At 46.4% G+C, this 13,173-nt stretch overlaps 1 protein-coding gene across 3 annotated transcripts in view; it reads right to left on the minus strand.

The window, feature by feature from the left end:
* The window catches only part of LOC144798121 (interleukin-12 receptor subunit beta-2-like), a 467,579-nt gene that overhangs the window by 120,918 nt on the left and 333,488 nt on the right, over positions 1–13,173 (minus strand). For all 3 annotated transcript variants that reach the window (XM_078668879.1, XM_078668885.1, XM_078668889.1), the window contains 2 exons: positions 4,414–4,515; positions 4,172–4,330 (listed from right to left, as the gene is read on the minus strand). In XM_078668879.1, coding sequence (XP_078525005.1) covers positions 4,172–4,330; positions 4,414–4,515 — 261 coding nt within the window. The remainder of the gene's footprint in view (positions 1–4,171; positions 4,331–4,413; positions 4,516–13,173) is intronic.

Consider the following 13,173-nt stretch of genomic DNA (forward strand, 5'->3'; position numbering starts at 1 on the left):
CCCCACGTGCATGACGCACATGTGGAGGTGGGCGGTTGTCCCCTTCCGACTCACTGCCAGATATCTCCACTGGTATCCTGCGCTTGGTAGCAATGGTGTGGAGTATTGCACACACGGCCACGATGCGGCAGCAGACCTCAGGCGTGTATTTGATGGCCCCACCAGTCTTGTGAACTATGCGGAAACGGCTCTTCAAAAGGCCAAATGTCCTCTCAATGCAATTTCTTGTGCGTATGTGTGCAGCATTGTAACGCCGTTGCTGTGGTGTGGCAGGGTTAAGGTATGGGGTGAGGAGGTACTCACGGAGACCGTAGGCGCTGTCACCTGAAGGAAAAGAGCACAGGGTGAGTGCCTGTTCTGCGCAGATACAATGTCACAGTGTACTATTCGGGGGCATGTGTACTTACCTAGTAGGTGTCCTTCGCCAAAATCTCCCCTGGCCAGTCGTGTGTGCATGCCGCTGTGCCGGAATATGAATGAGTCATGTGTGCTCCCCGGATATTGTGCCACTATGTCCGTGATGATTGTCTTGGCGTTGAACACCATCTGGATATTGAGGGAGTGGTATGACTTGCGGTTGCGGTACATGTATTCCGTTTGTGCTGGTGGGCAGATGTGGATGTGGGTACAGTCAATGCATCCTATTACATGTGGGAATTGGGCGATGTTGTAGAACTGTAGCTTGGTGTCATTCAAGTCCTTGGGTGGTCGGGAATGAGATGTAGTGGTGTAGCCGGCACAGCATTGCCTCCAGGAAACTATTTAGGCAGCGGGACATGGTGGGCTGGGATATCCCCCCTGCAACAGCGACTATCCCCTGGAAGCTTCCGGAGGCCAGTAGGTGCAGGCTGCACAAGACCTGGACATGGGTGGGCACGGCATTGGTCCTCCTTGTTGTGTGCTGCATCAGGGGGTCTAGCTCAGCTTGATGATCATTGCCCCATTCAGGCGGTACTTAGAGTAAATTTGCTCATCAGTTTGGCCCAGAAGGGTGACCCACTGGCGGAATATTCGCTCCTGGATCCTGCGTCTGTTCCCTGCTGTTCGCTGTAGCCTTCGCCGCCTGACCACCATGTAGAGTCCTGGCATTGTGAGAGTCCTCATGCTCCAGCTGGGTATCCTTAAGTGTGTTTGGTCAGGCCTGCACCTGTTGGTAATTTGTTAAAGTTTATTATTATTTTTTTCCTTAATGGTTACCACCTGGTTTGGGTTCTCCTTAAATTGCGCGACGCTAATAGCGATTTTTGAGTTTTCCGCATTTTGCGATTTTTCTTGAATAGCGATAGCGATTATTTTGCGATTTCGCAAATCAATTCGCAGAATCCATGGTTTCTCGCTATTTCCGATTCGCTAATGGCCTTCTTCCTGGATTCTGCTAATTACTTTGCGAAATCGCAATTTTTATATTGCGATATCGCAATTTGTGAGTTTTCACTGTCATGAATTTCTTTTCTTCAATTTGCGATCGCAATTGCTGATTCGCAGCGATTGCGATCGCAATTTGGCTTCATGAATCTGGCTGTTTATCCCAAAAATTCATAAAGACAGTCTCAATCCTCCAGGCAGACCTATTATTTCCGCTCGGAATAGCATTCTTTAGAATGTAAGCAAGTATGTTGATTATTTCTTGCAGGAGCATGTCAAGAGTTTGCCTTCCTTTGTCTTGGACACAGGGGATGTGCTTAGGAAGTTATCTACTTTCAAGTGGGAACCCAGCTACCTACTTGTTGCATTGGATGTAACATGCTTGTACACAAGTATCTTTCACAAGGATGCTACAAAGGCAGTTCAGCATTTCCTTAACAGAAGATCAGCCTGTTTTTATGAACATTCCAGAATGATTGTCTCGATGATTAACATGTGCCTTGACAAAAATTTATTTTTGTTTTCTAACCAGCTATTCCTGCAAATTAGAGGAGTGGCTATGGGGGGCCTGCTTCTCTCCCAGTTATGCCTGTCTGCACATGGGCTACTGGGAGGAGCAGGTACTCATACCCAATTTTAGCGACATCCTAAATTCAAAAGTTAAAAAATGGCTAAGGTACATAGATGACCTTTTCCTTATTTGAGATGGGTCAGCAAGTGAAGCCGCTGAGTTCATTAAAGAGCTCAACGTGAACAAGCTTAATCTAGAGTTCACCAGCAGCATTAGCGCAACCTCTATTGTCTTTCTGGATGTTGAGATTTTTGTCAATAATGGAAATTTAGAGACACCGCTCTATCGTAAGCCAACAGCAGGAAATACCATCGTGCATGCTGCCAGCCATCATCCGGCGCACTTGATACGGAGCATCCCGTATGGGGAGATGCTTCGTATCAGGAGAATTTGCAGTAGCGACATAGAATGCAGATTGGCACAGTTGCAATGTAAAGCAAGGTTCATCAATAGAGGCTATCAAGCTGGAATCATAGACAGGGCAATGAACAGAGAAAATTCTCTAGATAGATTGCAACTTTTTGCCCCAGTTGTCCAAAGTGAAAGCAATCCAAAACTTGCAGCAGTAAGTGAGACATGCATAATTTTTGGTTTCAGTAACCAACATCAGGTTATTCACAAGATTGTGAAACGCAACTGGTCACTCATAACCAGTGACCCGGTTGTTGGCAAATTGGTTACTGGTACACCGAGCATAACATATAAAAAAGCGAGATCCATGAAGTATAGTCTTGTTTCTAGCAGCCCTGAAGTTCGAACTAAGGGCTTGTGGCTAAACAGCAGCAGGGGCTTTCTGAAATGCTCAACCTGCAAGGCTTGCAGGAATGGGGTGAGCAAAACAGAATACATGACCCCGTTCAACAGGAATCCTGTTAAGATCAAACACAAGTTGAACTGTAGGATGGAGTACGCCGTATACGTGTTGGAATGTCCCTGTGGTCTGCGTTACGTGGGAAGTACCAGACCACAGGTGTACAAACGGATCCTGCAATATCTAAGGGCCATTACCAATGCGGATGCGGCGTACCCCGTGGAACGTCACTTTGAGGAGTGCCATGGTAAGAATGCCACTGAGTTGAGATACTATGTCATTGACACAGTAGCCCCTCAGAGGAGGGGAGGGGATCGTGAATCCCAACTGCGCAAGTTGGAACCACGCCATATCATAATGCTCGATGTCAAAATGCCGAACGGTCTCAATGCAAGCGAAGATTGTTTCACTTATTTATAATAAAGAGTAGAATCAACATCTAACTGAAATCATGAACTTTAAGTATGAGTACTGTTGTAAATATATTGAATCGCTGTTCTCCACACTTGACTATATCGTTTGTAAATTTTACTGTCACTTGTCTTACATTTTATAACCTGTAGCACTTATTTTTTCTTTGCCATTATTTAAACAATATGACTTGCACAGCAGTATTTTGCACATTTAAACTGTTTCGCCCACTTGGGCTTTATTCAATTCGTTTCCTAATCAGTTGGTAGGAAATAGTATCAAGCATCCATGTTGTTTATTGCAATGAAACTGGCTTAGTGGTATATTTTAGAACACTTTAAGTCGTTTTGTACAACATAATTTTATGGATGACTTTTAGGGTTTCAGCAATGAACTGGAGTATTTATACTTTTAAATATATTTATATATTTATGTGTTTTACACTTCTTCTGAATTGCTGATACCAGTGTATTTTGAATCAATGTGCAAAGTTAGGAGTGTAAACTGCCTCATATTTGGCATTGTTGAAATCCTTCTGCATTTAGTCCATAGTATGTGACGAAGTTGCGAGTATGTTTTCTATGTTTATGAAATAATTGGCACGTTGCACTTTAAAATGGGTAATCTGCCCCTATGACGTTGTCATGTGATCAAGGCTTTGTGAGGCCGAAACGCGTCATGGCGGATTGGTGTTTAGCACAATAAAATTACCACGCACCATCACTGGGTTTTGCCTCGTCAATTCTTGGCTGGATTTGCTGTTGGACGACAATGTACCTCACATATATATACTTTGTGCGTAATTCAGTCTTTAACTCTTTGTATTTGTAAGCACACTTTGATTTTGTAAGCACTAACATTGAGCATCACCAGACTTCGATTTTATAGATGTGTAAATAATCTTTCTGATAGTGTTTTAATTACTTGCAATTTTTTTTTCAGTATAGTGTTGTGACTATTTTGACAAATAACATGCTGTGGGTTTAATGTGTTGCTTCTCTCAATGTACTCACCAAAGCGTCTTGTGGTGGTATTAATGTGCTGGTGCTGGAGGTAAATGCTGTAGTAAATAATGCATCCCATTTGCTTCTTTGCTGGGATTTCCTTCCAGGAAATTAAAACCGAGTTTTTTGTCCCGAGTTTAAAATACATCTCAGGACCTATCACAGGTGCTGTAAAACAAAACCATGAGCTGATTTATAAACTAAATAAGAGAGTCAAAATTAAAAAACTGAAACAGAAAAATAAGTGTTACCCATCTCGATGGAGAACCCGCTTGCACTTGAGGCCGTTCCTGCTTTGTTTTCAGACACTGTATATACATCAATGTAATAGCAGGTGTTAGGCTGTACGTTTTCTAAAATACAAAAATCAACACATTAGACCGCTTTCTGAAAAGTCCACTGTATTCTGTATTCTTCTTCCTTCTTCGTCAAAATGATCAAGGTGTATGTCCATATTTGATATCACTTCGCTGGTCGGAGGGAAATCGGCTCGGGGAGACTATGGGCCCGATGTAGGTAGGCCGTTACCGATCGGTAACGGCCGAAAATACCGATTTAGGGCCCTTACCGATCGGTATACTGGCATCGAGATGTAGGGCTCAAAAAAAAGTACAAATCGGACCCAAAACCCAATCGGAATGATTACCGAATGTAAAAGAATCCGATACGTACATACCGAAAATCGGATACTGTACGAATCGGTAACACACCGAATCGGATGCAAACACCGAATCGGTGCATGTACCGAATCGGTAGTGACACCGAATCGAACATAAGCCGATTCGGTGCATGTACCGAATCGGTAGTGACACCGATTCGGACATAAGCCGAATCGGTCCATGTACCGATTCGGTAGAGACACCGATTCGGACATAAGCCGAATCGGTCCATGTACCGATTCGGTAGAGACACCGAATCGGACAGAAGCCAAATCGGAGAACCTACCAATTCGGTAGAATCACCGATCGGGAAAATCCCCGCTTCGGACAGAAGGGGAGATGTAGGGAGGCACAGAAACACTGATTTTGGCTCAAAATCGGTAGAATCCACTCGGTAATTACCATGGATTACGATCAGGTGGTAACCAACTCCAACCCATAAAAACAGCCCCAAAATGCATTGCAACTTGCAGGATGGCAGCTTTTTATGTCATAGCGAGGCGGCTACGGCTACAGCAGCAAGGAGAGAGGGAATGGCAAAGAGAGGAGCAGGTATACAGACAGCGTATCACCCTGGTCATGCTGACAGATGCAGAGATCCTACAGCGGTACAGGCTGGACTCAGAGACCATCACAGACCTCATTAGGGACCTCCAACCCCTGTTGCAGCACCCCACCCCAAGGGCACACGCAATCCCTGTGCAGGTGCAGGTGCTATGCTGCCTACACCTGCTGGCGTCTGGCAGCTATCAAAGTGTAGTCGCTGTGGCAGGAGGGGTGACCCAGAGCAGCCTGTCAAGGTTCTTCCACAAGTTCCTTGATGCCATGATCCAGAGGATGGCCCACTACATTTCCTTCCCTGCAACCCAGGCAGAACTGGTACAGACCAAAGCAGACTTCTACCAGATGGCAAGATTCCCCCACATCATTGGCTGCATAGACGGCACACACATTCCGATTTGCCCACCATCTGACACAGAATACATCTACCGCAATCGGAAGTCCACTCACACCATCAACGTACAGGTGATCTGCAATGCGAAAAGCACCATCACAGACCTGGTAGCAAAATTTCCAGGTAGTACCCACGACTCCTACATTTTCCAACAGAGCGGCATCTATGCACGGCTGATGGCTGGGGAATTTGGAGAAGGATACCTCCTAGGTGAGACACATCATCAGCCCCCCATAACCAAAAACAGCAAAGTGAAATACATGTATGCATGTAAGTAATTTTACCCCTTTTCCTTCTAGGCGACAGTGCATATGCCCTCCGCTCATTCATTCTCACCCCCTACCTCAACCCCTCTACACCCAGCCAAAGGAGGTATAACCGTGCCCACAAAAGCACCAGGAATGTTGTGGAAAGGACATTCAGCATCTGGAAAAGCAGGTTTAGATGCCTGCACAAGAGTGGAGGTGCAAGGCAGTACACCCCCATCACCTGTTGCAAAATCATAGCTGTCTCTGCAATGTTACACAACCTTGCGGTGAAGAAGGGCACTGAGGTGGAGTTGAGTGACTACGAGGACCATGATGACGACGAAGCTGTGCCACTAACACAGCCAGCTGGGGTGTGTACGCCAAATGATGGCAGATATAGACGTGAGGAGATAACAGCAAACTATTTCTGAGTGAGTACAAATGCACAGACAGGTGAATGGTTGTGTTGAATAAGCAATTTTTAATACTGTTGCTACACAGTTACTGCACTGATGTGCAACATAAAAAAGGTGTAATAGCAATGAAAACAAAAGTCTAGGGTCCAGGTTGCCTCACCCGCCCTTGCTAGGCTATTTCTTTGAGCGCTTTACAGCCCCACTGTGGTGTCCCTCACCCCCTTCAGAATGACCAGCGGCATCTGCGGAGCGCCTGGTGCTCCTGCGTGGCTCTGACGCAGCGCTGGCCGGGCTGCTGCGGCTGCTGCTGTCCCCAGCATCCCCCAGGTCCAGGGCAGGATTTGCGGCAGTGGTAGAGATGATCAAGGCCTCCATTGCTGTTGTGATGCGGGCCATTCCCCTTGTCAACTCTGCGGTATTTTGTGCCAGACTAGACTCCATGTTGGCACTGCGCTGACAGAGTCGTGCCGTTGCTGCAGCAAGGCGGCTTATGGAGCGGTTCTGCACCCGGGCATCCCGCCTGCGCATCACCTCTTGCTCCTCCAGTCTGCCACATAACTGTGTGATGGCAGTGGTTAGCCTGCCTAAACCTGCTACTGCCTCCTTGTTGGAATCCACAAAGGCCTGAAATCCTTTCACCATTTCCCCCATCTGCAGGTTGTGCTGCAGGAGCTGGCGTTGGCATGCCATGATGGATTTCGCCTGCTGCCTTTGGATCTTCACCATATTACCTTCGAGGCCCCGGAACACACTGGCCTCCCGTGCTGGTTCTGCAGTGGTGGGAATGGCACGGCGCCGGGTACTGCTGCTGCCCGCCTGCTGAGTGGGCTGGGGTGCCACTGGTGGGGGTGTGGTGCTGGCCGGGGCCTGAGCCCCTGCTCCCAGGACAGGGTGTACTGGAGCCACAGTGGCAGGAGCTGGTGTAGGTGGAAAGAGCTCCCTTGTCGGGGAGTTCCCTGGGGAGAACTGCAAGGGGGGTGTGCTTTGCATTAGTGGGGAGTGAAGTGCATCAAAGTCAATTGCCAGGTCTCCCTCAATACCCAGCCCTATGGTGTTTTCCTCCTCCTCCTCCTCGGCAGCCTGACTCGTGCTTGGCCCTGCGAGTGCAGTGGTAGATGGTGCTGCTGCCTCCTTTGGCAGTGGTTGTCCGCCTGATGGTGCCCCTAGGTACAAAGAAGCATTTGTAAATAGTGTGCCGATGTATTACAGTCAGTACAATTAAAGCATTCCACATGTCCTAGCATCTCCGTAGAATGTGTTCCACTGTTTCATGTCTTGTGATTCTGCACTGCCATATTTTGATACCTTCTGCTGACTGGATGTACCATGATGCTTGTCTCTTGTATGTTGGTTACAGTACTGTGCTGGGGTTTGGCTATGCATTGTGTCTAATGGGGAGGTGTCTGGTAGGGTGTGTCCTGATGCGCATGCCTCTTACCTGTAGCTGTAGCTCTGGCTGAGCTGTCCAGGGTCCCAATTCCGGTCACGCTCTCCCTCTCAATGGTGCTGGAGACCAGTTCCTCCAGCTCGGTGAGGGGTGGCGCCGGGTTCCTGCCACCACCAGTGACTCCAGCCTGCTTCTGGATCTCTGCCATCTTCCGTTTGGTCAGGCTGCGGATGTCGTAGAAGCGCTTCTTCAGCTCATCCAGGGACCTGGGGGTGACACCCACAGCGTTGACCTTTTGGGCGATTACGCTCCAGAGCCTCCTCTTGGTGCTGTCTGGCACATTGAGGGACAGCTTTCCGAATAGCTGCCGGTGCACCCTCACCACCTCCTCAACCAACACCTGCAGCTCGGTGCTGCTGAACTTAGGCTTCCTCTTCTGGCTGGACTTCTGGCTCTCACTCTGGTTTTCCATCTTGCTCTGAACAGTTCACTAACTCCTACTCCCACTGCTGCTAACTGTGACTGCTCAGCTCAGGCTGGCTCTCCAGAAAGTTCTTAATTGGCTGCACCTGCCAGGGTTGCCACTCCCTGTTTGGGTGGGGGAGGGGGAGCCACCTCATTGGCTGAAGCGGCTTTTACCGAATCGGCTGTATCCGATTCGGATATTACCGAATCGGTGTAATCCGATTCGGTATCATCCGATTCGGATTTTACCGATTCGGTTTCTTCAATGCATTCCTATGGGCTTTTTGGCCATGGGTGTGTTTTCATACCTCCGATTCGGTAATTGCCGATTCTGATTTTACCGACTCGGCTATTTCCGATTCGGTGGTAGCCGATTCGGCTAGTTCCGATTCGGTCCATGCCGATTCGGTACGTACCGATTCACATTACCGATGCCGACCGATTCCCTATTATTTCGCTGTTTGTTTGCTACATCTCGTTTTCCGATTTCAGAATACCGATTCGGCCCGCCTCGGTATTTTGAAATCGGAAATTCCCTTTTACCTACATCGGGCCCTAAATGTTGCTAATATCGAGACAGAGACTGAGTAAATACTAGGATAACTTCTGATTGGAATACACTCACACTTTGGAGATTGTTTTATACTGATTGGCAACGCTATTATCACGGATCTTCCACTGAGTAGTATTACATGAGATATGCCCCTGAGGAAAGGACCTTGCTGTCCAGAAATGCATCAGGCATGAAAATGAACAGGACATAAATATTTTGTGTAATTCATAACATGTTATGATTTCACGTTTATGTCAAATAATGTATCAAATACATTTATGATACAAGCAGATTGTGTTTTATATTGTGATTAACAAATTTCTGAATTTCGTTCAAAGTGAACAGTGCACATCACATCCAAGTCTGTGTACTTGTTGAATGTTGCTAGTTTATGTAAAGTGTGATGACAGCACACGTAGCGGTGCAGCACCACTTGATAATTTTGAAAATATTTTCATTTGAGAAGGAATAGGATTAGGAAATAGGAGTGCATCCCTCAACAAACCACTGCATATTTGATATACTACATATTTCATATTTGCACACTTTCACATCGTAGAATGGCATACTTGAACAATGACCCCTTTCACATCAAAATATCCCTGTTTCCATCTAGTAGGGTATCATTCCCCAAGTCTTCCCCGCAGCGGCCGACCAGGTAGATCCGGTATGGCCCCCATATTTCTCTAGGGTGACGCCGTGGCGGTAGGAGGTCCGGGTATGTGCCAGATTGTGTTTTGCAGTAGGTCATGTATTTGTGCCACTCATCGAGTGTTGGTAATGGGCCCTGGCCCCATCATATTGCTAGCAACAGTCCAATAGCTACTAAGCGCCTCACACTTCATTGTATCTCTTGGTCATAGCCCAACACTGCCTCTAGTGGGGATAGAGTTCTAGAGTCGTTCCAGCAGTCCATAGCGAAATAGTCGGCCTGGAGTGCAGCAGACTCTGTTAATGTATTTAAAGTGCATTCATTTAGGTCTGCTATTTAAGCATAATCTTTTTGTTACAGAGCAGTGATGCCATTGCTTATTGCTTATAGTAATCCCTAAGTTGTTTTGCAATGCAATTTGGGCATTAGATGTGTCATGTGTGCAGGTTTCCTGCGCATGTGCAGAAAGTCTAGTGACTAACAGCCTGATTCATCAAGCCGAATTGCGCTCGCAAAGGGCCAGATTCTGAGAATCTGGCCCTTTGCGAGCGCAATTTTTGCATTTGGGATTCATCATCCCAAATGCAAAAATCGGTAATTGCTAATTCGCTAAATTGCGAGGAATTACATTTAAGGAATCTCTATTTGAGATTCCTTAAATGCAATTCATCAACCATTTTTAAATTGCTAATTCGCAATTTCGGGCCGCTATTTACCGAGAGGTCAGACCTCTCGGTAAATAGCAAAAACTTAGAAAAATGCTTTTAAAAGCATTTTTCTAAGTTGCATGTTGCACACACACGTGCGCAACACCTGTTTCAAATTACATTTAAGGGGTGCTACAGGGTGTCCTTTGGACACCCCTAGCACCCTTTCAATCGCTATCTTATTTGCGAGTAGCAAATTGCTAATTGCAAATAAGGAATACTCCCCATTCATTCCTATGGGCCTTTTGGCCCATAGGAATGAATGGGGAGTTATTCCTTATTTGCGATTAGCAATTTGCTACTCGCAAATAAGGAATGTGTAGGAATCGCTATTTATTTTGCAATTCCTACATGAATACCGTTTTGCGAGTCCTTAATAGCGATTCGCTATGAATCGCTATTAGGGGCTCGCAAAACGGCCCGTTGATGAATAAGGCTGTATGTGACTAGGTGAGGATATTTGAATTAGGACCTAAGCGTCTAGGGGAGGGGCGCCCTTAGTAGCGCCACAGGACTAAGCCTCCTCCGGGACCAAGAAGGGGGCTGGACGAATAAAGAGGTCAGGTGACGTCATTGGGGGGCACAGGGAAAACCTGGGAGGATATTTAATGCTGCGCCCCGGGGTTTCCAGCTTCTTTGTCCCCTTGGGCCTCGGCCAAGCTGCAGTGGCGCATCGTCGACCACCCACCCACCCGGCAGAAGAGCGATGCCTCGCGGAGCATTGACAGTTATCAACAAAGGGGGATGCACAACAATGGAGGTTCAGTGACTAGATGAACCCCAGGAGGGGGTAGGATCGACGTGTGCAGTGGGTAGGCAGAGAGTGGGACGGACCTGCTGGTGATCCCTTCACTCTACTGCCCAAAGCCGCAACGTATGGACTGAGTAGAACCTTGGGGAGCCTGCCAGCGTACAGGTATCCGGGTGGGCCGGTGCTCTATTCTGTGCCCTGGATTTCAAGTAGTGAACTGTTCGCTGAAGCGCATTGGGGCATGCTGGCACAATGTGTGCAGCAGAGTGGGTGGTTGGTGGGCCTAGATTGCGAAGTGCAAGTGTATTGCCAAGTGCAAGTGTATGGCCAAGTTCAAGTGTACAGCCAAGATCAAGTGTACAGCCAAGTTCAAGTGTCCGGCCAAGTTCAAGTGTAATGTCGTGCCTAACTTCCTTACTGCCTTTGACAGGTTGGTGCCACTAAAGTGTGATGTTGTGAATAATTTTATATATATCCAAATAGGATACTGTTACTCTCATATTGGTTTTTGATGAATTACCTGGTTTGATGTAAACTAAAGACTATGCCTTGGACAACATACTCTGATTCTGAGAGTTCTTTGGCACAGCGGGGAGGAGAAGTGACCCAAATTGGGGAGGAGTGAATGTCACGTTGTGCGCGTGCTATGTGGAAGTTTACCCTTTTGTTGGTATTCACAAACAACATATTAATAGCAAGTTTACGACTGCAGAAACACCCTGTCGGGGCAGAGAACTCCGCATATAAAAAATAAAGGACATGTGTTGTATCATGCTTTCCCTAGTCTCTGTGTCTCTGCACCACCATGAGTATTATGCTGTATGGAATGTTGCTGTCACTTGGAATGTTGATCTGACATTTACACCAGCTAAGATCAGAGGCTGAGCAAGGCAGTCCGATGCTCCTGGTGGCGTATCCTGTAGACTTATTCTTGTATCCAGCAACCGAATTTGATGTTTCCTTAACCTATCCTGATGTGTGTATAAAGAAGCTACTTGTTGTACTGTGGGGTCGAGGCTGGTCACTGCATTTATGGGACTCCAGAACAACTGCGATGAGATTAAAGAATTCATGCGTGTGAAAGACATGAAAAAAGAAGAAAAAAATGTGGATGCCACACCAGTGTCTTATTTATTTATTTAAAAGTTTTTTATAGCGTGAACAAGACCCTTGGGTATCAGAGTGCTTAACATTACATGAAGTAGATTAGAAACAAGTCTTGTAAAATATACCGAGATCACAGTAAAGAATTTAGTTAGATATGCTTCCACAAAGGGTTAAAGTGGGAAAATAAAGTAAGATGAAAATAAATAAAAATACAGTGCAAGGTTAAAAACGAATATACAATGTCCTGAGGTAGGTTAGGGAATAATTATATATGGTGCACGAGGTCTTCCTGTATATGATTGTTTTTGGTGTCTTTTCCTGTGCCTTCTTTAACCCCTTCCATGCTCATGACGAGCTCAGCTCGTTATGCAGCACAGTGCTCGTGTGCTGAGCTCGTCATGACCACACCCATTTTTATTCCTGTCCAGCACAGCAGGGAATATCGCAAGCAGCGATGAGGATATACTTCAGTCCAAGGGTTAGTATCGTACCAACCGTTGGTATCCTCATAAAGCTAGTGATTTTCTCTTTACTTCCCTTGTTGTTATTTCTTGGTCACCTCTATGTCAAGGATTTGGTGATGAACTGTCTTGCCTATGGAAGGAACTTACTCATTAGAAAGATCTTAGTTTCCCTCTTGAATGTTGCTGTGTTTGGAATTTTTCTAATATTCGGGGGAAGTGAGTTCCAGATTCTGGGGGTCGCTCCTGAGAAAGCTCTATCATAGGTTTTATTCTTCCTGAAGATGGGTGGTCTCAGCACCAGTTCCTTGGCACTCCTGGCTGGTCTATTTCCTCTAGATATTTTAATTTTTTGGTCAAGGTCAATTTTACCAAAAGATCTGCGCTCCTTGGTAGTAAGCAGCACAGTGATGAGCAGGCTGGACTATTGCAACTCTTTGTATCTAGGGGCTCCTCAGTACATTTTTCAGGGGCTGCAAAGAATCCAGTATGCCGTGGCAAAACTAGTGCTGAATCTGCGACGTAACGCATCATCTACGCGTGCTCTGAGAGAGCTCCATTGGTTACCAATCAAGGAAAGGGTCCTCATTAAATCACTCTGTCAGGTGTATAGAGCATCACACAGTATGGGCCCAATCCCTATACAAGGA

The sequence above is a fragment of the Lissotriton helveticus genome, chromosome 1_2 (assembly GCF_964261635.1).
Source record: "Lissotriton helveticus chromosome 1_2, aLisHel1.1, whole genome shotgun sequence".
Lineage (NCBI taxonomy): Eukaryota > Metazoa > Chordata > Amphibia > Caudata > Salamandridae > Lissotriton > Lissotriton helveticus.